At 54.8% G+C, this 27974-nt stretch overlaps 2 protein-coding genes across 3 annotated transcripts in view; one reads left to right on the top strand and one right to left on the bottom strand.

Moving 5' to 3' along the window:
• Positions 1 to 295: 295 nt before the first annotated feature.
• LOC112621742 (translation initiation factor IF-2-like) lies at positions 296 to 2447 on the bottom strand. The gene is made up of 3 exons (XM_025381107.1): positions 2122 to 2447; positions 1612 to 2091; positions 296 to 947 (listed from the first exon to the last, which is right to left on the bottom strand). The coding sequence occupies exons 1-3, from the start codon at positions 2445 to 2447 to the stop codon at positions 728 to 730; spliced, it is 1026 nt and encodes a 341-aa protein (XP_025236892.1). The 3' UTR covers positions 296 to 727.
• Positions 2095 to 27974, top strand: part of PRKAG2 (protein kinase AMP-activated non-catalytic subunit gamma 2) — a 324143-nt gene continuing 298263 nt past the window's right edge. Inside the window, exon 1 of one of the 2 annotated variants that reach the window (XM_025379082.1) lies at positions 2095 to 2976. In XM_025379082.1, coding sequence (XP_025234867.1) covers positions 2863 to 2976 — 114 coding nt within the window. In that variant the 5' untranslated portion in view covers positions 2095 to 2862. The remainder of the gene's footprint in view (positions 2977 to 27974) is intronic. The other variant, XM_025379083.1, reaches the window with a different exon arrangement.

Here is a 27974-nt window from a genome sequence, read left to right as displayed (position 1 = left end):
GGGCTCCTTCGGAACAGAGGGTCTTAAGTCCCACAGTCAGACAGATGAGGGAGGATTAGAGTCCGGCCTTGGGCTGGTGAGGTGGTGAAGAGGGGGCAGGGGAAGTTCAGAGGAGAGATTGTTTCCTGGGGCCTGCTTCTGAGGCCTAAAGCACCCCAACATTATTACAATGACTGTGATGAGGATGACAGGAGTGCTGAGCCAGGAACCCTGGACAAAACCCAGTATTTATACCTTGTAATGTCAGAAGCACCAAAAAAGAAAAAAAAAAAAAAAAAAAGAAAGGCTCTTAAAATACAGTAAAATGTTTTAATTTAGGAAGCACTAAAGTCTTTGTTCCAACAAAATTAACTCAGAGAACAAATTATTTTACATATTTACACAGATCAATCAACAAAAGTACACATTATAACAATTGCTAAACACTGTCCGTAAAGAAAACATTTCGAATGAGAAGCGCCATGGCGGTTTTCTCTTGGGTCACCCAGTGGAATGAGGGCCCCCGCCAGGGGCTCTTCCCAGACGTCTCTTCACTCCAGCCAGCTTCCTTCTGATGGCCCCATTTTCCTTTAAAACCAGTTCTCATTAAACCCGCATCAGGTTTATGCACCCTGGCAAATGATCATTTTGACAAGGATTAAAACTGTAAGCTAAAGAGACGACACAAATGACAATTGGGAATACTTTTGAGCGGGGACAGAGGCTAAATACTAGCCCCTCCCCTTTTCTACTTGTAACCAATATCTTGAGCATTCAGTGGGACAATACAGTCTTGCTGGGTCTCTTGAAATCCTCCAGCAAGAAGCCAGCTAGGAGAAGACCCAGGCGTCCCACACCTGTGGGGCCAGGATGGCTGCCTGGTGCTGAACCCAGACACGGTCCTCCCAGAGCATCTGCACCTGTCAGGCTCTGTCTGGAGACTGGGGATCTTCCAGGCTGGCTTCATTCTGGACCAGAGAGCAGAGGAGAAGGAGAAAGAATATAAACCCACCCCTGTGAGCCAGGGAACCACCCAAGCTGTAAGGATTTTGTGCAAGCTGCTGGAATTGGGTTGGAAAAGCGACCCGGCAAGCAGCTGAAAGGAAGGGTGTGCACGCCTGCTTCCTAAGGGGTGATCCTTCGGGTGGGCTGATAATGCCTCCTCCCCTGAGGAGGGAGTCCTGCGAAAGCACCCACCTCAACACGAGTAAAGGCCCTATGGTGTCCCCAAAGCGACCCCTGTCGCGTTCACTCTGCGGGTAGCCTCCCTGCATTACTGATTACTCTGAGCGGCTGAGCTGACGTCAGCATTCTGGGAGCGCCAATGACCTTTGGGGTCATCACATCCTCAGAAACTAGAGCGGGAGGGGAAACGACCCCCAAGCCAGCACTCCCCCGAGGTTGCGCCATCCTGGGGCGCATCTGGGGACGGGGACCCACCAGCCCCCTCCCCTAACCCCTCTAGGGCCCTCGGCAGCAGGCGGTACCGGATGCCCACCAGGGGCTCTAAAGGACCTGGGCAGCACGGGGAACCCTCGCCCGGATCTTCCAGCCCTCTCCTTCTCCTTCTCCCAATTCTTTCCGCAGTCTCAGAAGCCCCACGTTTCCCGCGGCGGGGGGACACGCACTTACCGCGGATCCACTATGCAAACCTTGATGAACCTGAAAAAAGCCGGGCGGGGTGGGGTGGGGTGGGGTGGGGGTGGGGGTGGGGGTGGGGATGGGGAGACCCTGCTCGCACCCAGCGCCGCGCACCGCTCTCTGGGCGGGTTCGAGTGCGCGCGCGGGGCGGGGCAGGACCTGCGGCTGCGGTGTTTAGCGAAGCACGTGCTGCTCCGCGCGCAGCCCCCCGAGGCCGTGGGCTTCCTGGCTGCCCAGTCTGCGGCGGGGCGGCGGCGGGGGCGTGTTTCAAGGGGTCGAGCACACACTGAGACGGCGGGAGGCGGGATGGGTCCGAAACCAGCTCGGAGCGAGTCTCGAGCGGCGGCGGCCGCAGGGGACGGGGCGCGGCGACGAGGGCGGCGTGGGGCGGCTGGGAGAGGGACGGTGGCGCTGCACGCCGCGCACTTCCTGTTCAACACGCGCCGCCTCCCACCGCCCGCGCTCCCCGAGCTTGCGTCGGTGCCAGGCCCGGCCCCTCACTGTCCCCTCGCGGTCCCCTGGGGCCGCCGCGCGGCGGGGGGCGAGAAGCGGGCGCCCTGCTCTTCTCGGCCCGCAGGGCTCCGGGCGCCCCCTCCGGCGCGCAGGGCCGCGAGCGCCGCCGCCAGAACTTCTGCCAGCGGCCGCCCGTAGCCCAATTGCGCAGAGGGCTCGCCTTGCACCTCCTCTTCCCCCGCCGCCCTCCCTTTCGCCCAGAAAGGAGGACGGACCCAGCTGCAGGCTCCGAGCTGGTTTATTCTGCGGCCGAGGATTACATTTATGCACGAACGGTCTCGCTGGCTCCAGATTCCCCACTTGGGCACAGGCATAGGAGGGTTGTTTTCCAAATTGCTGGTTTTAATTGCACCTGCCTTTCAGATTACCTCTGGGAATCTGTGGGAGGAGCCGAAAGGGTGGAAAATGTTTCTTCCCTTTGCAAAAGGAAGAAAACTTTGTCACCCAGCGGGAGACCTCAGCCACGCGTAACCCGCGAGACACCAGAACCGGGACGGGCTTTGACTGATTCTGCCTGCGAGAGTTCCGTAGGAAAGGACGCTTGAACTCGGCGCTCCGGCGGCGGCGGCACGAGTTCCCTGCTCACTCTCCCTCCCCGCGGAAGTCCCCACGAGGTGGCTTCAGGGTGTAACAGAGCGCGCGGCTCCAGTCCGAAGGCAGCGGCCGGGGCAGGGAAGGAGGGGACCGAACCCCCGAGGAGTTACCCAGAATCAACTTCTGGTTAGAGTTATGGGAAGCGCGGTTATGGACACCAAGAAGAAAAAAGATGTTTCCAGCCCCGGCGGGAGCGGCGGCAAGAAAAATGCCAGCCAGAAGAGGCGTTCTCTGCGCGTGCACATTCCGGTGAGTCCCAGCTCTCGGTCCCCTGCTCCCCAGCCCTCCTGTCGCTCCGGTCCCCGGCGCCGAAGCGGTTAACGCTGGACGCCCCGCGCGCGCCGTGCGTGCCCCTCCTGTCACTTCGGGCGGCTCGGGGAAAGGGTAGAGGGACAGGGCCCGAGCTGGGCTGGCGGAGCCGGGGCTCGATCTCTCTCCCTCTGCCCGCGTGCAGCCCGGGCTGGGGCTCCGCCTGGGGCGGGGACTAGGCGGCTGCAGACTAGAGGGGGCGCCGGGCGCGGCTGGTGGGCGGCTGGGCGTAGCCCGGTATCCAGCCGGGTGCTGGTGCGGGGGGCGGTGCGTTGTGTTGTTTTGCTGAACAGGGACGGTGTGGACTGCGCTCCGGGGAGGTGGAGCCCGCGCTCGGCAGCCGGAGAAGGAGGGAGGGGAGGGCAGAGGAGGGGAGGGACGGTGGGTGGGGAAAGCAGCGGGGCGGGAGGTGGGGGGAGCTGTGTAGCTGCGCCTTCCAATGCACCCCCTCCACCCCAGTCTCCCTCGGGGTGTTTCTGGGCCTGGAGCGGGGGTGTCCTCTGCAGCCGTTCCCTTCCCCCGCCCCAGGAGTGTACTTGGGGTCTCTGTGGTATTTGGGGACTCGGAGCTCCCTAACCCATGCAGGCTGCATTGAACTTCAGCCCCGGCCGCGACGGCCGCCCGGGAGGACATTGGCGACTCGGATCTATCTGAGGCTTCACTTTGTCCAGCCAGAGGGGCGGCGGGCCGGGTGGTGCTTCCTCCCTTCGGGACGGCGCCCAGGTAGCCGGCGGCCACTGTTCCTCTCCTCCGCGTAGGGGGGTCGGGTGGTGGGAGGTGTGGCGGCCCACTGGGTCACACCCTCCGCCTCAGCCAACCAAGTAAATGTTTGTGTTTGTGTACACACACACACACACACACACAGCAGAGTGCTCCGTGGAGAAAGTTATTTTGATCTCCCGGGGCAGGGTGGGAGTGCACAGTGAATGGGCTGTCTGGACCCCTCATTAAAGCTAAGCCTTCCCGACAGCGTCAGGCGCAGCTGGCATGGCCGAGGCAGGCCACTCACTTCCCACTGTGAATTCCAGGGGGCACTGCCCCGTGTTTGCTAAGCCACCCTTCTTTTGGACGCCCCGCTAAGGTCCTCCTGTGTAAATTCCGGCCCACACGTGTCTAACGCTTGGATGAAGAAGGTGGAGTCCAGGGGCGGGATTCCAGACACCTGATGCCAAATAGCCCCACACGGTCCCTCGGCCAGCTCTCCCTGGCTGGGAAGCTCTGGGGCAGGAAACCTGGACCCCCGGCTGCTGTGTGGCCCCCACGGTGGTGACCCGATTATGCGGACATAAGTGCTCTATTTGAAAATGAAACATTCTTGTTTACATCTCTCATGTAAGACATTTAAAACCGTGTTTGAATTACACGTTAGATGTTGCTGCCACAGACCTCTTAAACAGTGATCACTGGAGCTAACCGTGTAACTACCGTTTCTCCCATTTGTGAAATGCAGGAAATAATACCCGTTTTTCCTGCTTTATAGGGATATTGAAATAAAATGACTCATGGGAAACTCTTCTTTGTTGTTTTTTGTTTTGTTTTTTTGTTTTGTTTTGAGTCAGGGTCTCACTCTGTTCCCCAGGTGGGAATGCAGTAGTGCAGTCATGGCTCACTGCAGCCTCAGCCTCCCCAGGCTCAAGTGGTCCTCCCACCTCAGCCTCCTGGGTAACCGGGACTACAGGCATGTGCCACCACAGCCAGCTAATTTATTTAGTTTTTTTGTAAAGATGAGGTTTTACCATGTTGCCCAAAGCTGGTACACATGGGCTGGGCTGAAGCGATCCGCCCACCTTGGCCTCCCAAAGTGTTGGGATTACAGGCGTGAGCCATCACACCCGTCCCGGAAAAACTCCTAACAAATGTAAAGTGTCCTATAAATGTATGGGGAATACATATACATATACATATACATCAGACACCTAGTTTTTAAAAAAATGTATAGAGAGTAACAAGAACATGCCATTGTCCAGTGGTTGGGCCATTTTGTGTGGCAGCCACATGGTGAGGCTGGTTCCAAATGCAGGATGTGAGTGATGTGTGGGTGTGCCCATGGGGTGGTGCCAGCGGTAATGTGAGACAAAATCCAGGACCAGAAAAAGGATTGTGAGGCCAGGCTGTGAATGCTGAAAAACCATGTTATAGTCAGGGTCCTTAGACCACCCTTCTTCCTGCTATTGGTGACTTTGGCAGTTTTTCATAACGTTCTTGGCATGAGCCAGCTCGCCGCAAAAGTAGTATTCATTCAGTTATTCCACAGTGGCTGAGGGTGACCATGTGCCCAGGCTCTGGTTAGGGTGAGATCTGGGGAAGATCGGCCCAAGTCCTCACAGGGCTTGCAGTTGCTGGGGGCACCAGGGAGGTCCCCTCATCTGCCAAATGGTCATTACCTATTGATCATTGTGCCAGGCTAGGTGGCAGTTATAACCTTGCTGGGAAAATGAGGCTTTCAGACAAAGGCTAGCAAATGATCCAGGGGCATACGATGACCAGTGCAGACCACACCTGCTTCTAGAGGCGTCAGGAGTGATGACAGTGCCTGATGTGTTCAGAGAGACTGTACACCCAGAGATGGCAGGCAGGAGTCATGTAGGAGAAGTGGGGGTGATACTCTCACTAAGGAACCAGTGGGAGCACCCCACAGAATCGGGCAGGAGGGATGGCTGCTTCCGGCTGAAGAGCCACACCTCCTGGAGAAAGGATTTGAGAGCCAGGGTCATAGAAAATGGTTTGAGACCGGATCAGGCAACACCTGGACATAGGGTTGCCAGCTGTAGTAACTAAAAGTACAAAATGCCTAGTTAAATCTAGATTTCAGATACAGGATGAATCATTTTTTAGCATAGGTATGTGCCATGCAATATTTGGGATATACTAAAAACTATCCATTGTTGATGTGAAATCCCAGATTAATGGGGGTGTCCTGTATTTGATCTGGCAATGCTGCCTTGAAGGCCAGGCCCAAGGAGTGAGGACCCCCTCCTTAAGGCATGAAGAAGCTTCGGTGGACGCTGTGGATAGCCTCCTTCTGGTGCCCGGGGCCCAGCCCACCTGCAGCCTCGGTGGACAGCGTCTTACTCATGTCTCCCTCCTCACCTGAGGGAATCCTCTCAGACCCTGGCAGCTTGCTCAGCCTAGTGCGGGAACCCCTGGAAGTGCTGGGATTATGCCCTGAGGGGCAACCCCCAACCCAGGAGAGGTCTAGTTGGTGGCCAATGGCCCAGCCACCCTGCTTCTCAGTGGGAAGTTCTGACCTGGGTTCTGCAGGGTGCCTCAGGGGGATCCCTAGCAGGGTGGGGATCCACAGTGTAACTCACTCAATAATGTACCTTACTGGTCCTTCTGGCCAGTTCCTGCCTCAGCTTCCCCATTCCCTTGCCCGCACTTCCTGGGATAAACTCCTGAACCTAAGTTCCTGTCTGAGTGTCTTTGTTGGGGGACTAAACTAAGAAGCCATTAAAGGTAAAGAAAACAACGCTCCAGTGCAGAGTGGAGTGATGGGAAAGGGGCTGGTGTCAAGGGAACCAACCCAAGTACTTTGGCAAAAGCCCAGGGTAAGGGTCCGAGAGCCTGAACTGCAGTTGCAATGAGAGAATGCAGAAGGGCAGACGTGGGACGTGAGAAGGCCAACCTAGTGGATGGCAGGGGGTTGAGTTAGCAGGCACTGATGTGGAGGTATGTGGGATAACGGGCCGGTTCTTGGGGAAATGGTGAGTCTGGTCATAGCCCGAGTGTATCTCAGCAGAGGGCAGCACATCCATGGGGAATCATGTCTACTTCCTCACCCCAGCCTCAGAGGATTGTGGTGTCCAGGAACTGCCATTGCCAAGGACATCTTGGATTCTGAGGAGTAACTCTGAATCCTGGTGCCCAAGCAGCTTGTCTCTTCATTGAATTCGAGTGAGTCGTTTTGGGGACCGCAGCCACCAGCCCATATCATAAACAGAACCGTGGCCTAGGGTGTTGGAGGCAATTACTGCAAACCTCCTCTCTCGGGCTCTGATGATCTTGAATGTCCCCACTACCCTCTTCCTGTCAACAGCCCGTCTAGGCTTTGGGACACCAGGAAGGAAGAATCCATTTTAGGGGACAGCCTAAGGCCAGTGGGTAGTGGCTGGTAGTGGAGACCTAGAACTACTAAGTAATTTATCAATTGAATTCAGTTGATGGCTGTGTCCTGGGGAAGGGAACACGGCCCTTAGACCATGAAGATGTTGCCTTGCTTGGTTTCAGTCTTAGGCGTTTTGTGTCACCTTTATGGGCGCAGCTACAGGGTCTTGGAGGAGGAGGGAGGAGGATGCAAAGGAGAGGAAAGGGAAGGACTGAAGGCAGATTCTATCCTGAGGCCATGCTGACCTTTAAAAGTAACAAAGGGCCGTAAAGGTCAGAGTCCTGGCCTGTTGGCACCCTGACTCGGCTCCGTGCTCTGAGCCTCCATGCCTCTTGTAAGGCATGACTATCATGAAGGCGATGGAATGGTTTTCGGAAATCACTCGCCAGGAGCATAGCTGTGCGTGGTATTCTGCCGAGACTTTAGTAGCAAGCATGTTCTTTCTTCTTTATGTCACTCTAAGAAAAAGCAGCTTCCCTATTAATGCTAAAGTTCATAGATCCCATAGACATGCTTTAATCAAGGCTGGCTGGCATGTTGTGCATCTCTCGAACTGTTTCAAGCCAATGACAGAGCAGGAGGCTGGGGGGAGGGAAGACGTCAGACAGATGGACCCAAGGCAGAAGCCTTTGGGGACACTGAGGCAGGCTGGAGGAGTTCGGATGGTTGCCACTGAGTGGGGCATTTCTGTCAGAATGCACATGTCGCTGGCCCTCTGGGGAGAGGTGCTCCAGAAAGCCTGCATAGTCACTGGAGACAAACTAAAAATAGAGCCAGGGCAGCTGGGCAGTCACAACGTTTGCAGAGATGGGACTGGGCTTGGGCGGGCCTGTTGCCAGTCATGCCTCCCCCTGCTGCATGGCCTCGAGGAAAGCCACGTGCAGTGAGGAGGCCACGCACCCTCCGTGCTGGTGATGGCCTAGGACCTTTGCACCCAGCTCCTGCCCTGTAGCCTCTATCTGGCTGGATGAGCTGCTGGGAACTCCAGGATGAGGGTGGGAAGGGGAGCTGTGTCCTGCCCCGGAGCTGGAGGATGCAACCATGACTGCTTTGTGCCCCTCACACCACTGAAATGCTCTGGATGGAAGCCTCGGCAAAGGGAAGGGGGATGCTGTGTGGCACAGTGGAGGCGGCAGCTTTGACCTTGGCCAGTGTGTACCATCCTGAGCAAGATTTGCTGGATTAGGGTTTAGGGCAATGTTTTGCAAAGTGTGGTTCCCGGACTAGCTTAAGTAGAAGCACCCAGTGTTTGTTTAGAATATAAAATCCTGCTTCTTAGCCCAGACTCGCTGAATCAGAATGTCTGAGGGTGGGATCCATGAGTTTGCATTTTTCTTAAGTTCTCCAGTGATTCTTGTACCTACTGGGGCTTAAAAACAATTGGGTACTATTAATAGCTTCCCTGGTGTAATACTGTTCCATTTCTTCTGCCCCTATGAGTTATTCCTCTGTCTGTCTGCCTGTCTGTCTGTCTATCTGTCTATCATCTGCACCTTTTCAGCCATCATTGAGAAGAGATATCCTTGACTTCTGACTATTCAACAAAGCAATTCAACATTTGGTTTCCAAATAAAGATGAATGCCCAAACCAGCCTGTAGCCAGAGCTGCCAATGTGGGCCAGCCCGTTAGGCCACACTGCAAGCTTTCTTGACTCAGCCCTTCAGTGGCTTGATGCATCTTAGATGCCCTGCCATAAGCTCCAGTAGGGCCCAGAGTATGCTATGGGGACCTTCAGTAGTCAAACTTCTCAGTGATGGGGACCTCAGATTGGCCTGTGGCTCCAGGGTTTTTGACGAAGCTTGGTTGTCGCTCTGCAGCACGCGGGGTGTGAGAGGGCTCGTCAGCGAGGGGACGTCCTCAGTGGGGCACAGCACATTGGCTCAATGCCGCTTGAGCACAGCCCAGTGCTGGTCCTAGAGGGAACGGGCAGCTAAACAGTGACGCGTGATCACTTCCTTGAAGACTCTGGCACACAGAGGGCACAGGGACGCCCATGGAGCAGCTCACATGGGGGAGTAGTGCGGAACCTGCACAAACCCGTGGGCCTGCAGAGTCGCATGCTCAGTGACTTGCGGGAGTCATCCTGGAGCTGCCTCATCCTCTTATCCCTACTTCACAAATGCCCAGCTCAGAAAAAGCCTGTTCATCATGACATGGTAGATGACAGGGTTAATTACATGGAGGTGAAATGTGCATCTCTGCCCTCATCTAGCCCCTGCTGCCCTATTCACGCTAGAACCTCTTTGTGGAGGGTTCCAAGATTCTTGTATAAACAAGGTTCTGCATACCGCAGAGGAGCAGCCTGCCGATGAATGCAAAGAGTTAAATCCCGGATCGTGATTTCCCAGCTCGAGTACTGAATTAACATAAACAGAAGCAGCAGCCCAACCGAGTTGGTGAGTTCAATCAATATTGCATCTTTTCACACATCACCAACTTGTTAGGGTTCTCAGTGCATTACTAGTGTCTTTTCCTGCCTCTTTGAACTACCCGCCCCCGCCCCGCCCGCCAATAAAACCTAGCAGAACAATATTGCTAGTTTGCACTCAGGGTTTGCAATTTTTACTGTGCTAAACACTAGACTGGCTGAAGAAATCATTTGGAAGCACTTTTTATTGGCCAACGCCTCTTCATCTACTCAGACTTCACTTACATAGTTTGTAAATCCGTTTGTCTCTTCTAAAACCTTCAGGCAAATACATGTGCTCTTAAATATTCCTGTTTCTTGGCTGTTTATTTTCTCTTGCTTTCCCTGTTTTCCTATAAGAGCTGATTTTGGTGTATTCAGCTCATGGCCAGTGTCTTTCTGTTTCTAGGCACCTTTTTACATTTATGGGGGCCACTAAGGTTACCGAGTAGAGCTACAGACACTGACAGGAGCGGAGTGAGAATCTGGTTCACCCGTTCTCCTCCCTCCGCTCTCCCTTCAGCCAAAATGGGGCCAGTGAGCGCGATCACTGATGAAGCACCAGCTATCTCTCGTTCCTTTCAAGACGGTGAACCAGCCCATCCTGATAACCCCACAGTTCCATCAACGTCATTTAAAATGTGGAACAAACAAAGGCCGATGGACAGCTGAGCTGTGATGTTGAAACAGAGTCGTGACTTTGCTTGGTTCATTAACTGTGACTCGCTCTGAGATGAGCAAAGGGGCCACCTGAGAGTTAAGCTGTGTCCTTCGGGCTTAACCACAGGGAGTTCTTAGAAGCCCGCACCATTACTCATTGCACGGCTCGTGCGCCCAGACCAGAGGAAGGGGTTAGCTACTAACTGGCTGAGCTTCCCCGGTAGAAGAAGGTGCTTTGGTGGAACTGTATTTTAGCCCAGCCTTGGAATGGTTAATTGGAATCTCACTCATCTCTTTCTTCCACTACCTACTTTGAAAATAATTTAATCCCTGTCCTTTACTTCCTGTTGACAGGAAGCCCTCTCTGCCAACCCATGGCTGGTCACGGACCAATCGGATATCACCAGGCTTTGGGGCGTCTGCCAGGGCCTCTGTGTTTTGATATACTCTGACCTGGCAGTGAAGTTGCTGATGAATGTACGACAAAGACCAGTGTGCTTCGTAACCCCAGGCTCCCAGCGTCTTTTCCATGAGCCAGAGGCCTGGTCCTGGAGGGGGGGTGCCCTGCAGCTCTGCTGGCCTTCTTCTGGGGAGCTCTTTGTAGGGGGTAACTCTGCAGTGACCTCCACTGTGCTGGGGAGGGGAAGAGGAAGGATGCAACAGGGTGAGGGGGGAATTTGAGAAAATAGGATGCAAATTTTCAACTTGTGAATAAAGAAATAGAGAGCCATGGCTAAGAACCATGTTTCCACAGGGTTAGTGCTGGGACCAGAAAGCAGTCAACTCGTTTCTGTGTACTTTCCAGGGACTGGGCTGGGCGTCGAGGACACAAAGATGAACAGTGCGATGGAATTGGATTCTCCAAAAAAATGGTCGAAGTCCCACACCCCCTACACTCCGTACCTGTGAATGAGACCTTATTTGAAAGGGGGTTTTTGCAGGTGATTAACATATAAATTAGGATGAGGCCATTAGAACGGGCCCTCGTTCACTATGCCTGGAGTCCTTCTAAGAAGAGGGAAATTGCATCCAGAGGCACAGGCAAGAAGGCTTGTGAGGGCGGAGGCAGAAGATTGCAGAGCTGCTGCCACGAGCCGTGGAATACGGGCTGCTGAAGGGTGGAAGAGGCGAGCAAGGATCCTCCCGGAGGTTTCAGAGGGAGTGTGGCTCTCACAGCACCTTCATTTCAGACCTCTGGCCTCTAGAGCGACGAGAGAATCTGTTCCGTTTTAAAGCCCCCAGTATGTGGTGCCACGCTACCACAACCCCGCAACCTCATCCAACAGCGCCCTGCCCTCGAAGCACAGCACGGCTGCAGCCTCCGCCTGATAGAGCTGTAGGGCAGGGCTTGTGCTGCGGGGCCCCACAGCATGTCCTGGAGAGGGGGCCAAAGCCCCAGGATGGGGTCCCAGCGTCCCACTGCCCACAGCGCTTTGATGCTCCCTTCCAAGGTCTGAGTTTTTCCTTGCGTCCCCTCCTCCCACTGCTGGAAGTTCTAGTGTGGTGGGGCTGTGAGAAAACCAACGTGACATGTCGGAGGCTGGTGTGGCAGCTCCGGGACCCGGGCCTGCTCCCTCTGTCCAGAGCACCTCCTCTTTGCCTGCTCTCCCCTCCTGGGTGGCCACCAAGACTCAGCCTCCTGGGGCCAGGGGCGAAGAGGTGTGCACGAGGGGTGGTGGTGGGAGGACAGCTCTGTCACCTGCTCAACTTCCAGAAGACAGGCGGGCAGGCAGGCTCCGTGCAGCCGTTTGTCTATTGGGCTAATGTGGAAACCATTTACCCAGCTCCACCCTGCTCACCACCTCAGCTGTGCCAGCAGCCATGGGGTGGTGGGCTTGAAGCAAACATCACCTGGTTCCCATCCTCATTTGTAGCATATGTTGTAATAAGCACCCTAGAGAGCCTTATTCCTCCATGCAACCTGGATATGCTTGATGGGGAGTTGCATTCACGGTGCTGATGACCGATTCATATTCTTGATTGTATCAGATACCATCTGGGGTGGCACGGTTGTCATCAGATTGAGCTAATATTGCTGAAGCACTTGTTATATGCCAGATGTGTGCTTTTATATAAGCCGTCTCTCTTTATCTCTAAAGTAATATGTGAAATATTAGTATTGCTATTAGTCTTACTATCCTTACTGTAGAAATGACAGTTTGAGGTTCACAACCATTCTAGCCCAACCTGCTGAGAAAATCTCTGTTGCATCTTGTTGGTTTTTTATATCTCTGCTTGGCTATGGCCCAGATGCCCAAGCAGCCAGTGCCTCCTTGGGTTAGGGGATGAGGCTGGACGGTCAGGCTGAGGCTGGGCCGTGGACCCGAGAGGACGGTGTCTGCCGCCTCCCTGCAGTTTGTCCTGCGTGGGTCAGGTCTCCATACGCTTTACTCGGCCCCTTTCTAGATGAAGGTCATTGAAAGATATTCTTTACCCTTCTTATTTCAAAAATAAATAACCTGCCTTCTCCACTTGCATAGGTTCCATTCTCTGGTTCTTCTTTTTCAGTTTGTTGTTTTTGCTTCTTAAATAATGGATATTAGAATGAACACTACACTCGGAATCAGGAAGCCCTGCCTGCTGCCTCTGTCACCTGTCTAGGGGCTTCTTCCCACCAAGTCATCTGGTACTGACCGCAGCCTGTTGTGTGCCAGGGTCAGGGGTCTCACTGTGACCCACATGGGCCCCTCTCTTCCCTCACAAGGCTTAACCTGGGGCACGCCGTCACCCTATCGGTTCACGTCTGCCGCTACCAAAACACCAAAATCATAGGGACTGAAAGCCACAGAATTTCTTCTTTGTCACTGTTCTCTCTGTCGGCTGGGAAGTTCTCACGGTTGGCGCTGGCTTGGCCAATATCTGGGCTCAGCTGGCAGCTGGGGCCCAGGACAGACTTGCCCGCATGCCTGTCCATCGCCCGGTCAGCTCCATGCCAGCCGAGCCACGGGGACGACTGGGCCGTGTGTCCAGCAGGCTGTCCAGGCAGCAGCAAGAGGGCCAGCCTGAAGCTCAGGGGCTCCTCAGGCCCCTTGGCCATGGCAAGTCACATGGCTGAGACTCGAGGGATGGAAAGCAAGGTCACGTGGCAAGGTCACGCTCAGGGGCCGGAAGGATTTGAGCGGAACCAGTCACTTAACCTGTCTAGATCTGTTTACATATATAATACATTCGTATATTATATAATTAATATGATATAAATTTGTTATCTAATCATATGCTATTTAAAGTATATCCTATATGTGATATCTATAATATGTAATATACATATATACACTTTGAAAAAGAGGGCTGGAGCCTAAGTCTCCGTTTGGCTCAAGCACCACGGCTGTATAGAAACTGCTTTGTCCTGGGGACAAGTGGCCTTTAAGGGGCTGTGAGTGAGGGGCATGCAGAGCAGTGATGGGGCCTGGGTCCTTCCAAAGCTGGGCTTTTGAGAGTGTTACCTGAGCCCTCCCGTTTGCGCCACTGAAGATGAGTGAGTGTCTGAGGAGATATTTCGCCCCTGGGGAGCTGCCAGCACCAGGAGAACAGACAAGCCACTCGTCTCCTCACCACCCTGCTTTGCATGTTACGTGTATTTTGAGATTTCTGACATGACCTTGGGGCACAGGTAATAGAATAGTTTCAAAGACAGAGGGAAATGCTGGGCAGTGATAACAACCTGGTCTAGGGAAAGAACTGGGCCAGGTGACCTCCCCCGTAGAGTTGCAGGGTGCCTGCCAGGTGTGGAAGTGGCACAGAGGCCGCATGGTAGCCCCTGGGAGAAGAGAAACAGGAAGCTGCACCCTGGACCGCCGTATAATGAGGAAATAGCCCAGGAGGTTAAGCGACCTGCCAAGTTGCATGGCTGGTCAGTGGCAAAGCAAGGATTGAACCCGGGCTTTTGCACTGGAGGTGTGTTAGAAGGAGAGGAATCCCATCCTGGCCGGCCAACAGCTGTGGCTATGGTCAGGGAAGGGCTTCTGGGAGCCAGCAGTGCCGTCTGCCGGCCTCGTGGCTTTCTGCCTGAGATGCCTGCTCTTCAGGCTGGAGGTCAGGAAGCCGGTTCACAGCAGTGCTTGTTTCGTGCTGTTTCAAGACAAGGGCTGTGGGCTCCAGACTCCATTCTCTATCACCTCCCTCCTCTCTCCTCTCCTCTAGATGTGGCAACATCAGTTCTCAGGAAAGGCTCAAAGCGATGTTCTGTAGGCTCCGCATGCAGGCATGGAGTTTACTACTATGATAAAATACAGCATAAAGGCAGGTGGACATATTTGGTTCTTGGTTCCTTTTTTTTTTTTTTTTCTTTTTGAGAAGGGTCTTGCTCTGTAGCCCAGGCTGGAGTGCGGTGGTTCGAACACTGCTGCCTGGAACTCCTGAGCTCAAGCGATCCCCTTACCTCAGCCTGCTGAGTAGCCAGGACCACAGGTGCCACCATGCCCAGCTAATTTTTTGATTTTTCATAGAGAAGGGGCTTCATCATCTTGCCCAGGTTGCTCTTAAACTCCTGGGCTTAAGCAATTCTCCTGCTGTGGTCTTCCAAAGTGCTAAGATTGCAGGCGTGTGCCACCGTGCTGGCCTCATATTTGGTTCTATTCCTTGTTAAATGATGGGTCTACCCTCCAGTGGCCTTTGTCACCTTCACCTGAAGGTTATGCTCAGCTGGTGAGTCTGTGCCTCTAGCTTTGGCCACTCAGTGGTGAAAGAGGGAAGCGAGCTGGACTGAGCAGAGGGGAAGGGCTGTGAAGCATTCACACCAAAGGCCTCACCTGACCCCTTGGAACATTCTGGAACTGGGATGGCCCTTCAGAGTTGTCCCAGATTGAGGCAAAGGGCTCCCACACTGTCCCTGGGAAGGGGATGTAAACTTGGTTGAGGCGGATCCCATCTGGTGAGGGCAAGTCTCAGCCAGGCACTCAGCTGAGTACCAGCGGCTACCAGTGCTCCCTGTACCTGGGGATCTACCAGCACCCCCTGCACCTGGAAATCTAACAGTGCCCCCTGTACCCAGGTTCTATCAGCACCCCCTGTGTCCGGGGACCTACCAGTCTCCCTGCACCCGTGGACCTATCAGTGCCCCCTGCACCTGGGGACCTACTAGCGCTCCCTGCACTTGGGGGTCTACCAGTGCCCCCTGCACCCTGGGACCTACCAGCGCCCCCTGCACCCGGAGATCTACCAGTGTCCCTGCACCCAGGGACCTACCAGTGCCCCCTGCACCCGGAGATCTACCAGTGCTCCCTGCATTCAGGGACCTACCAGTGCGACCTGCACCCAGGAGTCTACCAGTGTCCCTGCACCCAGGGACCTACCAGCGCCCCTTGCACCCAGGGATCTACCAGTGCTCCCTGCATTCAGGGACCTAGCAGGGCCACCTGCATCCAGGAGTCTACCAGTGTCCCTGCACCCAGGGACCTACCAGCACCCCCTGCACCCGGGGATCTACCAGTGCTCCCTGCACTTGGGGACCTACCAGTGCTTCCTGCACCTGGGGATCCAGGAGCCACACCACGGCATCCACAGCATTGCGTCCCTTTCTCATAATAAAATCTCACTATTTTTCTTTCGAAGTGTCCAGCCCGTCTCCTTAATTAAACCATAAGCTCCTTTAAGGATGGCATGCATCTACACTTTGTCATGTCCCAGCCCTGAGGAAGCCACCTCTCACACAGCCGACCTGAATGTTGACAATGATGATGATGATGATGGTGAGGAAATGCAGAAGCTGAACTAACAGAGGGGGAAAGGAAGACAATACGGGCCATCTTTGAAAATGGAAATGCTTAGTTAACTCTACAACCCAATTTAGAAAAGTCTGAGTAGACCCGCTACTTACAAATCTTAGGGGAGCCACATATCTCAAAGAGAAAATTTTCAGACAAATCATGTCTTGTTGGTTTCAAAAAGAGGCATTGTTTTTCCATCCAATCTACTGGCCAGAATAAAAAGGGCAGATTTTAGGCACATTATTGTGCTATTTGTTTTTTTCCTTCACCTCCCACTTGGGAAAGTTACTTGGGCTTTGACTCAGGCTGATTGACTAGTAACAGCATCCTGTGTCTGGCAGGAGGCATCTGCCGTGGCGGATGGTCCTCTACCTGGAGACCGGCTGGGCGCCTAGACCTTCATGCAATGCAGAGCCCGGGGGCCAGATGCCACTGCCTCGGGCCTCATGTCCTTCAGGGACCTCTGTATTTCTGGTGCCATTGGAGGAGGGAGCATCTGTCCACCGAAGGCATGGGCATGGACCTAGCTGTCCCTCATAACTAGATTCTCAGCAACAGAGTCCTGTGTGCGAGCAGGAAAATGGAATGGTTTTCATCTTGCCAACGGAAGAGTGGCTGCAGGGGAGGGAGCATGAGTTCGGGCGCCATAGGCCAAGGTCGCAACCCCAGTGCCACTGATTGCCCCCTGTGTCCTATTGGGCAGTTTACTGGCACAATCTAAGCCTCAGTTTCCTCACAGGTAAAATATAGAATATAATCCCCACCTCGCAGGACGTGGGGGAGCATGACTGAGATGGCCCCAGCTTAATATAATTTTATTCTTTTCAATTGAGGTAATTTTTTTTTTTTTTGAGACAGAGTCTTATTCTGTCACCCAGGCTGGAATGCAGTGGCACCATCTTGGCTCACTGCAACCTCGGCCTCCCAGGTTCAAGCAATTCTTATGTCTCAGCCTCTGCAGTAGCTGGGATTACAAGCGCGCACCACCATGACCGGCCAATTTTTGTATTTTTGGTAGAGACGGGGTTTTGCCATGTTGCCCAGGCTGGTCTTGAACTCCTGGCCTCAAGTACCCGCCTCAACCTCCCAAAGTGCTGGGATTACAGGCGTGAGCCACCATGCCTGTCCTGCAGGTGATTCTTTAATCATAATTTGAACGAGATTTCCTTTTTAATCCCTCATAAGGCTTTGGCTGAATAACTTGCAGATTTGTTCAACAGGTCTCCTTATTCACACTGAGACAGGCCAAGGTCCTGACCCCAGAGTGAAGTCAGCTTGAGCCTCCAGGGCTGAAGGTACTGAGCCCTTAACTGAGAGTGCTTAGAAATGGCCTTGGCCTTGGGTCCACGTGCCAGGAACTTGAAGGCAAAGTCTTGGGGTGGGGCTGCTGAGAGTTGAGGTGGTGGGCAGAAATCTAACCTGGCAAGCTCTACCTAGAAGCAGAATACTGGGACTTCAGGGTCCCTGGAGTCTTGTCTGCCTCCACCTGCCTCTACCACAAGCCTATCGTGACCCCACTAGGGTCATGGCACAGAAGACAGGTGGGCAGACAAGGGGAGACGGTGTTCCCTGGGCTAGAACAGTACCCTCTAGGAGAGGCAGGGCACAGCAGGTATCCTTGGGCATCAGTTCATCAGGTTAATATGCTTTTTGTCCTCTTCTCCTTGGGGCATTTGCCATCTAATAGGGAACTCATGGAGATTTTACACCTTGACTCCAGAAAATAAATATTATGAGGCTTTTAGAGAACACTCAGGCCCCCAAGTCATCTCCTTCTAGTCTGCAGTGGGCCTCGGGTGGGGTGGGGTGGGCTGGGGGCCATACTCTCCCTCGTGTCTTGTGGATGGTTCATTCCCAGTGAGAGATGAAACCCACACCCCATTCCACAGTTGAGGCCTTGGGCACCACAGGTGGCACCCATCAGTGCTTGTCTCTGATTGTCCATGGGTACAGGCGTGGACGCCAGGGAGGAGAGGGGGTGGGGAAGGACGAGCAGTGTAGAGATGCAGGTGGCCGTGTGTGGTGTTGGAGGAGTGAGGTGTTTGCAAGAAGTTCTGGTTCTCTCTGCTGCAAAGCATGCCCAGCCTGTGGTCTTGCCTCTCTGTGGGCCTGTCCTGGTGCCCCCTTTCTGCCCTGCCTCTGGCAGGAGGGGCTTCACGGAGGCTGGAGAAGGGGCACTGGCTGGGCATATCGCAGTGGCTGGGCACATCACAGCTGCCAGTTAATGTGCTTAATGGAAGGTGGATGAAAGCATCCGACAGGCAGATGGAGCCCCGTTAGTGACTGGAAAGACCCCTCCAGGTCCAGCATTCCAGGGTTCTGTGATATCTGCTAAAACTCCAGGTGCCTGGCCACCTCCGTCAGCTCAGCCCACAGTTCCACCTGCAGGTGGCAGAGAGGGAATCTTGGACTACATCAGAAGATGGGCTCTCCCGTCCTACAACCCTGCGTCCCTCCAGCGGCATGGACTCAGGTGAGTCCCATGGCCTTGGATTTCCAGCTCATACCGAGATGACTGCTGTCTAAATGGGAGTGGGAGATGGCTATTTATCAGATCATTCTGATAAATATCAACTGCTTGGCTCTGGACAGAGATGGAGATACATCCTCGGTGCCTTAACCTGCAGCTCTCACCTGGGACAAAAGAGGATGGCTGGCAAGTGACTGATGAGAACAGAAGGGGAGCTGAAGGTATCCAAGTCCACTCCGCTTCTGATAGCGCCAAGGGACAGCTCTGGCACTGTGAACTGTGGCTGGCAGCAGAGCCAGCTGGGCCTGGGCACACAGCTTCAGGCAGGTGCTGCCAGATCCCTCACCTCCGCTCTCACAGCCCTCGCCACCGGGGCTTCCCTATTCGCTCATCCCATGGCCCTTTAAGCATGTGTCCTTAGCTGTGTCTCAGCGAACATGGAGAGATGTGCTGGGCACTGCCCTCCCTCTGAAGACCATGATTCCTGGCCAGCACCTCTGTCTTCTTTAGAGAATCGTACCTTTCCACGGGGCTGGCAGTCGCGTCCCACCCTCTCCACCCACAGGCCTCATGGAGATGGTGGGAAGGTCTTGCCGCAGCTTTCCGCCTTCACCACCGTGTGCAGCAGGGGCTGGCTTGTGGGTCTCACCTCGCCCCGCCCCGTCTGACACCGTTCCCCACAGAGCGTTCTCTGGTGCCACAGCTGTGCAGCGCCCTCGAAGCACATTCACTGGGCACCACAGGATGATGTGTACAGATGTGGTGTCGGCTCTTTGCTGGAGGCCCCAACGACCTGTTTTTCCTGAGTCTGTTCTGTGACTGACTCGAGAGACACCTGGCCAGGGTCTGGCTCCTCCTCAGGAGACACTGGACTTTCTGAGCTTTCCTTGATCTGAGAAGTTTCTGAAAACTCCCTTGAGTCACTGAGGCCAGGGATGGGGTTGGAGCTGCTGTCGATGCCAGCCTTGCAGAGGAGCAGGAAGAGGGGTCTCCGAGGGAAGAGGAAAGGCCTGGGCACCCATCAGCTCCATCAGGACTCCTGGGGGCAGAATTTGTGCTCGGTTCGTCTTTATGGTCCCTCCCAGTGCTCCACACTGTGCATTCTGCATAGTAGGTGCTTGCTGAATACCTCCTAGCTACCAGCAAAGCACCTTTGGATTGGGGGCTCAAACCAAACCCATCTCAGCACTGGAAAACTTTCAAATCACAGGAAGCCGAGAAATGGCCGAAGTGAACGATGGTGTCGACGCTCTTTCCAGCAGCGATGGCGTCAGGCATGGCCATGGTCCAGGACCATTGAGGAGGCAGGACTTCCCTTTCCCTGTGAATCTCTCTCTTCCTGTAGAGCAAGGGTGGTGTGTGTCAGGGGGCAGGCGAATAGGGGAGGGGAATAATGGAGTGTGGGAGATAGGGGTATTTAAATATCCACTGAGGCTTACCTAGTCCAATCCCTGACACGTATTTTTGCGCCACCTGGATACCGAAAGTGGCACAAGGTATACATAAACAAAAATAAAAATAATCTCCATACTGCGTAAAGCTCCAAGCAGCCAGTAGCTTCAGTCACCTTCCCACCAAGTGGCACAGATGGGGCTCTTGAATGAGCTGGCTGGGGACAGCGGTGGCCGGGGCTGGCAGGGTGCTGATGAGTACTGGGGAGCTCAGGATCAGCCCCTGGGGAGGGGAGGGGAGGGAAGCAGAGGGGTAGGCGCGGTGCAGGAGAGGCTGGGCTGCCCCGCAGTCTCAGCCAGGGCCTCGGCCCACCCTTCCGAGCTTTGCTGGACGGCAGCAGGGGCTGGGGACAATCATCGGTGGATGCAGCTGTCTGTGGAAGGGGCCGGGGCCTTGGGAAGGTGGCTCCTCCAGCCTGGGCTGTCCCCACAAGGGGCTGGCGGCCGAGGGGCCACAGCACCACCAGCAGCAGGGAAAGGAGTGCTTCATTCCCAAAGAGAGATGGGCGAGGCAAGTCCCAGCACCCTGTACCCCTTAGGGAGCAGCCAAAGGAGTAAAACCCACAACTCTTTGTCTGCTATGTCCCATTCCTTCCTAGGGACAGAAAATCACCGTTCAGGGTTGTATTGAAGGTGTTAGAAATTGTATGCCTGCCTTCCGATGCTCCAGCGAGGTGGCACCTGGTTCAGACGACTTTCCAGGTCAGACCTGAAGGGAAAAGGAGAGCATCAGTGGCCACAAAGAGAGCGAGCGTTCCCAAGCCAGCAGGTCCTCAGCACGCGTGGGTTGGAGCTGACTTCACCCCCACACAGCCATGTGCTGGTGCTGCTGTTGTCCCCATTCTACAGATGGGAAAATCTGCACAGCAGAGGCTGTTGGCAGGAGGTGGCACGGCCGGGCATCAAGCCGGAGCCGTCTGGCGCCTGAGCCCACACGAAACCACTGTGCTGAACAGACAGATGGTGCCGGAAGGCAGCGTGCAACCCGAGAAAATGCGTGGAGAGGAGCGTGCTGTTGATTTCCAGCCATTTTTCTAGGTTGACTATAGATGCATTTATTTATATGAAGTCTTTTTTTTTTTTTTTTGGTACTTCCAGTTGCTGATGGGTCCACCTTGGGCACAGCCACCTCTCACAGGCAGACCTGGGCATCGGCCTCATTCCTCATTTGTGCAGAGCTCTGTAGGGCTCAGTGGCCTGGGAGCTGGGAGCTGGCAGGAGCAGAAAGGTCCTGAATGTCACCCAGCAAAAAGCACTGACCTTTTCCGGCTCTCGTCTCCCACCCGTCTTCTGCGGGATGCTGTGCGTTCTGTGCCCGCCTCTTACACTCCCTGCTGACTTTTTGTTTTGTTTTGTTTTCAGCAATGATGAGCTCTTGACTCATTGAAAATAGGTGGGTCTTAGGATTGTTTTTTTGTTTTAATGTTGCCTGCAAAAATGACACTGGTTCGTGTCACTGGAGCCATAAAAGATACCACCTTTTACACAAAGCTGAAAGCAGGAGATTTTGGGCTGCCGTCCAGTAGTTTCTTTTGTCACTGTTTTCTGTTTCTTTCCTCCTCTGCTCCGTTTTCTCTCCGCCCTTCTTGTTGTCTTCTGCCTTCTGTCCTGTGGCTCCTCCGCCTTTATCTTGTCTCCTTAGAGCTGAGTTTCACCAGGCTTGAAACACCTGCCTTGTGATCCAGTTCTGTTCCCTGTGGCGGCCATGGTGGCTGACGAGGCGCAGGCCACCGTGCTCCGGTGGGGACGCTGTGACCGTATCCGTGGGTGGTCTTGTTTTTTGGATGCGGGCATTCACTGAGTTCTGTTCGGTGCGGGTGCCACACTCACGTCTTTCACATGTTTTGCCATTTAACTCATCAGCAACTCTGCCTGTTCCTAGTATTCACCCGGTTTTTACAGTTGGAGAAACGGAGGCTCAGATAGAATGAGTCATTTGCCTAAGGGCCATGGCAAGGCCAATGTGTGAACGCGGTGTGGCTGCCTCCAAAATCCATGCCCTTCCCTGCTGGACGTCTTTTCATCTCCCTCCACATCCTAATTTGGGGCAACGAAGAAGGCAGAATACCTTCCCTAGAGCTGCTAGCCTCCCCTGGGGCCCGCCTCGGGGCCGCCCCGGCGTGCTCATGGCACCTGTGCTTGCGTCCTCGTCAGGGCGGGCCTTGGAAAGATCGCCACGGGGAGCCAGGACTTTGGGGACCTGGTTTCCCTCCTGCCACACCTCTCACTGGCTGTGTGACCTTGGACAGGCTCCCTGATGTCCCTGAACCTAAGTTGCTTTGTTAGTGAAACAGCAATAAGAATACCTGCCTGCAGGTGGTCATGAGAATTAAATGATGTCCTATAAAGCGCTTGCCATGGAGCACACTTGAGTGTGCTGTAATTTTTAAGAAATCGTCTTTCTTCATTTGTTGGAGAAACCCAAGGGCAGAATGTGTGGCTGTGTCTGGGGAGTGTGTAGGACTACGGGTTTTTGTGTCTTAACCTCGCTCCGGAGACCGCCTTACGTTATCTTCCTGTGGCTACTGTTTTTCCCCCTTTTAAGGTATTTTATCTCACTGCACTGCAAGCATCCTTTTGGAAATGGAGACAGGGTGCACATAGCATCATGGAGCTCAGCTTTCACCTAAGCCGGGACACAGACTCATCTGTGAGGTCCATATGGTCGGGAGCAGGTGTGGCTCTACCCGTCCCTGTGGTTCCTGCCGCCCAACCCCTCTACCCGCCCCCACCCACCCACTTTTCCGCTGTGGCACAGCCCATGCCTGTCTGCCTGCAGCTTCTCTGCTTGGCAAAAACATCCCAGTGTCTGCAGTGGTGTGTGTGGAAGGTGGTGTGTGTGGAGTGTGGTGTGTAAGGTGGTGTGTGTGGAGGGTGGTGTGTGTGTAAGGTGGTGTGTGGAGGGTGGTGTGTGTGTAAGGTGGTGTGTGTGGAGGGTGGTGTGTGTGTAAGGTGGTGTGTGTGTAGGGTGGTGTGTGTGGAGGGTGGTGTGTGTGTAAGGTGGTGTGTGTGGAGGGTGGTGTGTGTGTAAGGTGGTGTGTGTGGAGGGTGGTGTGTGTGTAGGGTGGTGTGTGTGGAGGGTGGTGTGTGTGTAAGGTGGTGTGTGTGGAGGGTGGTGTGTGTGTAAGGTGGTGTGTGTGGAGGGTGGTGTGTGTGTAGGGTGGTGTGTGTGGAGGGTGGTGTGTGTGTAAGGTGGTGTGTGTGGAGGGTGGTGTGTGTGTAAGGTGGTGTGTGTGGAGGGTGGTGTGTGTGTAGGGTGGTGTGTGTGGAGGGTGGTGTGTGTGTAAGGTGGTGTGTGTGGAGGGTGGTGTGTGTGTAAGGTGGTGTGTGTGGAGGGTGGTGTGTGTGTAGGGTGGTGTGTGTGGAGGGTGGTGTGTGTGTAAGGTGGTGTGTGTGGAGGGTGGTGTGTGTGTAAGGTGGTGTGTGTGGAGGGTGGTGTGTGTGTAAGGTGGTGTGTGTGGAGGGTGGTGTGTGTGGAGGGTGGTGTGTGTGGAGGGTGGTGTGTGTGGAGGGTGGTGTGTGTGGAGGGTGGTGTGTGTGGAGGGTGGTGTGTGTGGAGGGTGGTGTGTGTGGAGGGTGGTGTGTGTGGAGGGTGGTGTGTGTGGAGGGTGGTGTGTGTGGAGGGTGGTGTGTGTGGAGGGTGGTGTGTGTGGAGGGTGGTGTGTGTGGAGGGTGGTGTGTGTGGAGGGTGGTGTGTGTGGAGGGTGGTGTGTGTGGAGGGTGGTGTGTGTGGAGGGTGGTGTGTGTGGAGGGTGGTGTGTGTGGAGGGTGGTGTGTGTGGAGGGTGGTGTGTGTGGAGGGTGGTGTGTGTGGAGGGTGGTGTGTGTGGAGGGTGGTGTGTGTGGAGGGTGGTGTGTGTGGAGGGTGGTGTGTGTGGAGGGTGGTGTGTGTGGAGGGTGGTGTGTGTGGAGGGTGGTGTGTGTGGAGGGTGGTGTGTGTGGAGGGTGGTGTGTGTGGAGGGTGGTGTGTGTGGAGGGTGGTGTGTGTGTAAGGTGGTGTGTGTGGAGGTTGGTGTGTGTGTAAGGTGGTGTGTGTGGAGGGTGGTGTGTGTGTAAGGTGGTGTGTGTGGAGGGTGGTGTGTGTGGAGGGTGGTGTGTGTGGAGGGTGGTGTGTGTGGAGGGTGGTGTGTGTGGAGGGTGGTGTGTGTGGAGGGTGGTGTGTGTGGAGGGTGGTGTGTGTGGAGGGTGGTGTGTGTGGAGGGTGGTGTGTGTGGAGGGTGGTGTGTGTGGAGGGTGGTGTGTGTGGAGGGTGGTGTGTGTGGAGGGTGGTGTGTGTGGAGGGTGGTGTGTGTGGAGGGTGGTGTGTGTGGAGGGTGGTGTGTGTGGAGGGTGGTGTGTGTGGAGGGTGGTGTGTGTGGAGGGTGGTGTGTGTGGAGGGTGGTGTGTGTGGAGGGTGGTGTGTGTGGAGGGTGGTGTGTGTGGAGGGTGGTGTGTGTGGAGGGTGGTGTGTGTGGAGGGTGGTGTGTGTGGAGGGTGGTGTGTGTGGAGGGTGGTGTGTGTGGAGGGTGGTGTGTGTGGAGGGTGGTGTGTGTGGAGGGTGGTGTGTGTGGAGGGTGGTGTGTGTGGAGGGTGGTGTGTGTGTAAGGTGGTGTGTGTGGAGGTTGGTGTGTGTGTAAGGTGGTGTGTGTGGAGGGTGGTGTGTGTGTAGGGTGGTGTGTGTGGAGGGTGGTGTGTGTGGAGGGTGGTGTGTGTGGAGGGTGGTGTGTGTGTAGGGTGGTGTGTGTGGAGGGTGGTGTGTGTGGAGGGTGGTGTGTGTGGAGGGTGGTGTGTGTGTAGGGTGGTGTGTGTGGAGGGTGGTGTGTGTGGAGGGTGGTGTGTGTGGAGGGTGGTGTGTGTGTAGGGTGGTGTGTGTGGAGGGTGGTGTGTGTGGAGGGTGGTGTGTGTGGAGGGTGGTGTGTGTGTAGGGTGGTGTGTGTGGAGGGTGGTGTGTGTGGAGGGTGGTGTGTGTGGAGGGTGGTGTGTGTGTAGGGTGGTGTGTGTGGAGGGTGGTGTGTGTGGAGGGTGGTGTGTGTGGAGGGTGGTGTGTGTGTAGGGTGGTGTGTGTGGAGGGTGGTGTGTGTGGAGGGTGGTGTGTGTGGAGGGTGGTGTGTGTGTAGGGTGGTGTGTGTGGAGGGTGGTGTGTGTGGAGGGTGGTGTGTGTGTAAGGTGGTGTGTGTGGAGGTTGGTGTGTGTGGAGGGTGGTGTGTGTGGAGGGTGGTGTGTGTAAGGTGGTGTGTGTGGAGGGTGGTGTGTGTGTAAGGTGGTGTGTGTGGAGGGTGGTGTGTGTGTAATATGGTGTGTGTTCTTCCCCCAGCTCCAGCCCTGGAGTATGGAGCCTGCAGCCGTCCTGGAGCTGGGCTCTGAGGCCATCCCTCTGCTCAGAGATGTCCTTTCTTTCGCGGAGCCCTCCTCCTGTGACTCCTCCACTGCCTCCCTCTCTTGAGGCTATTGTGTTTGAACCACAGGAGGTGCACGTAAGGACTGGGCACCCTGATTCTGTGGCCATATTCATGCCCTGAGCTCAAGGACTGGGATCCAGGAAGGCTGAGCTCCAGTCCCAGCCCAATTGTACAAACTGAGGTGACATCACTCAAGTCTGTGGCAGCGCTGTCCATAGCCATTAGCATTCCATGAGGCCCTCGAGTTTGGCGGCTGGATTCCCATTGCCTGGCCCTTGCCAGGGATGTCACACAGCCCTATCCCCAGGCGCTCCAGATGCCTCCTTGTGCCATGATGTGTCGGGGAAAGCTGTGTCCTGGCCAGAGGCTCTCGGGGACCAGCCTCCCACAGCAGCCCCGATGGGATGGAGGAGCCGTCCACCCTCAGGTGCCACAAGCATCCAGCTGGTCCATGTACTGCTAAGTCCGGAAGGGTTATGTGTGCATACGTGTGTGCGCATGTGCACGTGTGTTTATGTGTGTGTGTGCATGTGTGTGTGGGGAAGGGAGGTATGCATGTAGATAGAGATACATAGATACTCTGTAGTTTAGAAAGTTCCAGGTTCAAGTCAAGCTCCTTGGAGGCTCATTTCTAATGTGATTTTTAGAGAAATAAACAGCCGCAGACAGGGGTGGAGACCTCTTCTCTCTGGCCCGTGTTGGGCACTGCATGGTGGCACTGCAGAGCAAGGGCTGGGTGAGGTGACACGAGTGGGCTTTGCCTTTGGGCTGACGGTGAATGACCCAGCTGTCCCCAGTGGGTGGCCAGGCCTGACCTCAACACCCAGGTTGTCCTTGCCTCTAAAATAAAGCGGGCCTGGATTCTATTCGTCGTTGGTTTTTGGTGGGAAGCAGCATGATTTGGTAGGAGGAGCCTGGGTTTGGGGTCAGAAGGTCTTATTCTGAGCCCAAATCATCCTTTCTCAGCCCAGGTTCCTCAGCAGTGAAGAGCAGGTGATAATTTTAGGTTAAACTGTGTGGAATAGCCAATATTTGACTTTTTTTTTGAGACGGGGTCTCACTGTGTCGCCCAGGCTGGAGTGCAGTGGCGTAATCTCAGCTCACTGCGACCTCCACCTCCCGGGTTCACGCATTCTTCTGCCTCAGCCTCCCGAGTAGCTGGGACTACAGGCACCCGCCAACACGCCCGGCTAATTTTTTTGTATTTTTTTTGTAGAGCTGGGGTTTCACTGTGTTAGCCAGGTTGGTCTCAATCTCCTGACCTCGTGATCCGCCCGCCTCGGCCTCCCAAAGTGCTGGGATTACAGGCGTGAGCCACATTTGACTATTTTCTAACCTCAAAAATGATAATCTTACAGAGTTCAACCTAATATCTGACCCATCAACCATATAAAATTGTCAGCATTGTCATCTGAAAAATATATACATAAATTATTTTTAAGCAACTAAGGTTTTAGAATGTAAATTATTTTTCTGACAAACCTGTCATTTTGACTTTTTTCCCCTTTTCTGAAACTGACTTTCTCTTCTCTTTTCTGGAATCTTGCTGTGTCGACCCAGCTGTAGCCCCCTTCTCCTCCTCCAGGGTGCCGTGCCTATGGGACAGCACACTCGTGCATCCAGTTCTTGTCGGCCTTGTCACAGTCATCGCCTACTTTAAAAAAGTTTCAGAGCAAATGTTGTAGCCTCAGCGTCTCCTGGGTCCCGAGCTCTCTGAGGGACACAGGAAAAAGTGACTTAGGGTTGAGTCTAGAGACACGAGGTTTACCCTTGGAATTCTTGGAATCCATTCAAGGCAGCCACCCCCACCTTTGGAGGGTGAAATTAAATTTAGTCCAAGCCAGAGGCGCCAGTCCTGGGGTTGCCCGCTGAGCTGCGGCCATGCTGGGTGGGTCACGTATGAAAGAGCAGGTGTCCCTCCCGCCTGACCCCTTACGGGGGCCGTGCAGGCTGTGAGATGGGAGAGAGGTGGGGTCCCAGGGAAGGAGGAGGAGGTCAAGATCTAAGCCGATTCTTGTGGAGTGCAGGGCTCCGGGCGGAAGCTCCGTGCACACCCCTGGCCTCCCCGGTCTCTCTGTAGGATGGGAGCACTTCCAGGTGGTTGTGTTCCTATATGACCCTCAGGCATCTGGGGTTGGGATCTCTGTGCTCCTCGGGCGGTTCTTCGTATGGTCTCAGCCTATCCTGTGGCTTCTCAGGGCCCCACTAACGACGGGGTACTTACCACATGCCCCCCTACAAGTCCCTGGTGCACATGAGGCTGCTGCCCTCGTAGGGTTTACATTCTTTTTTTTTTTTTTTTTTTGAGATGGAGTCTCACTCCGTCGCCCAGGCTGGAGTGCAGTGGTGCGATCTTGACTCACTGCAACCTCCACCCCCTGGGTTCAAGCGATTCTCCTGCCTCAGCCTCCTGAGTAGCTGGGATTACATGCGTGTGCTACCATGCCCGGCTAATTTTTGTATTTTCAGTAAAGACAGGGTTTTGCCATGTTGGCCAGGCTGTTCTCAAACTCCTGACCTCAGGTGATCTGCCCACTTCCCAAAGTGCTGGGATGACAGGCGTGAGTTGCTGTGCCTGGCCAGGGCTTACATTTTTGAGGATTCTGTCCCCCCTAGCCCCAGGGACCCCCGACCAATGCCTCGGTCTGAGCTGGCACCTCACACAGGGCACAGGCTTGTGTAGGAACCTGGGTTCCTGTGCGTCCGTCCTGTCACTCAGTAAGCAGCACTGTTGAGGGTTTGCTTTGAGGCAGGCATTCTTC

This window comes from Theropithecus gelada, chromosome 3 (genome assembly GCF_003255815.1).
Source record: "Theropithecus gelada isolate Dixy chromosome 3, Tgel_1.0, whole genome shotgun sequence".
Classification (NCBI taxonomy): Eukaryota; Metazoa; Chordata; class Mammalia; order Primates; family Cercopithecidae; genus Theropithecus; species Theropithecus gelada.
The sequence above is the reverse complement of the archived record's forward strand: the minus strand, read 5'-3'. Positions and strand labels throughout refer to the sequence as shown.

What these genes read in the sequence shown, in the direction of transcription:
- LOC112621742 (XM_025381107.1), bottom strand. Translation starts at nt 2,447, where the DNA reads ATGCCTGTGCCCAAGTGGGGAATCTGGAGCCAGCGAGACCGTTCGTGC. An exon ending in CAGGGGACCGCGAGGGGACA is followed by an intron (nt 2,092 to 2,121) that starts GTGAGGGGCCGG and finishes CACCGACGCAAG; the next exon opens with CTCGGGGAGCGCGGGCGGTG. An exon ending in GTTTGCATAGTGGATCCGCG is followed by an intron (nt 948 to 1,611) that starts GTAAGTGCGTGT and finishes TCTCTGGTCCAG; the next exon opens with AATGAAGCCAGCCTGGAAGA.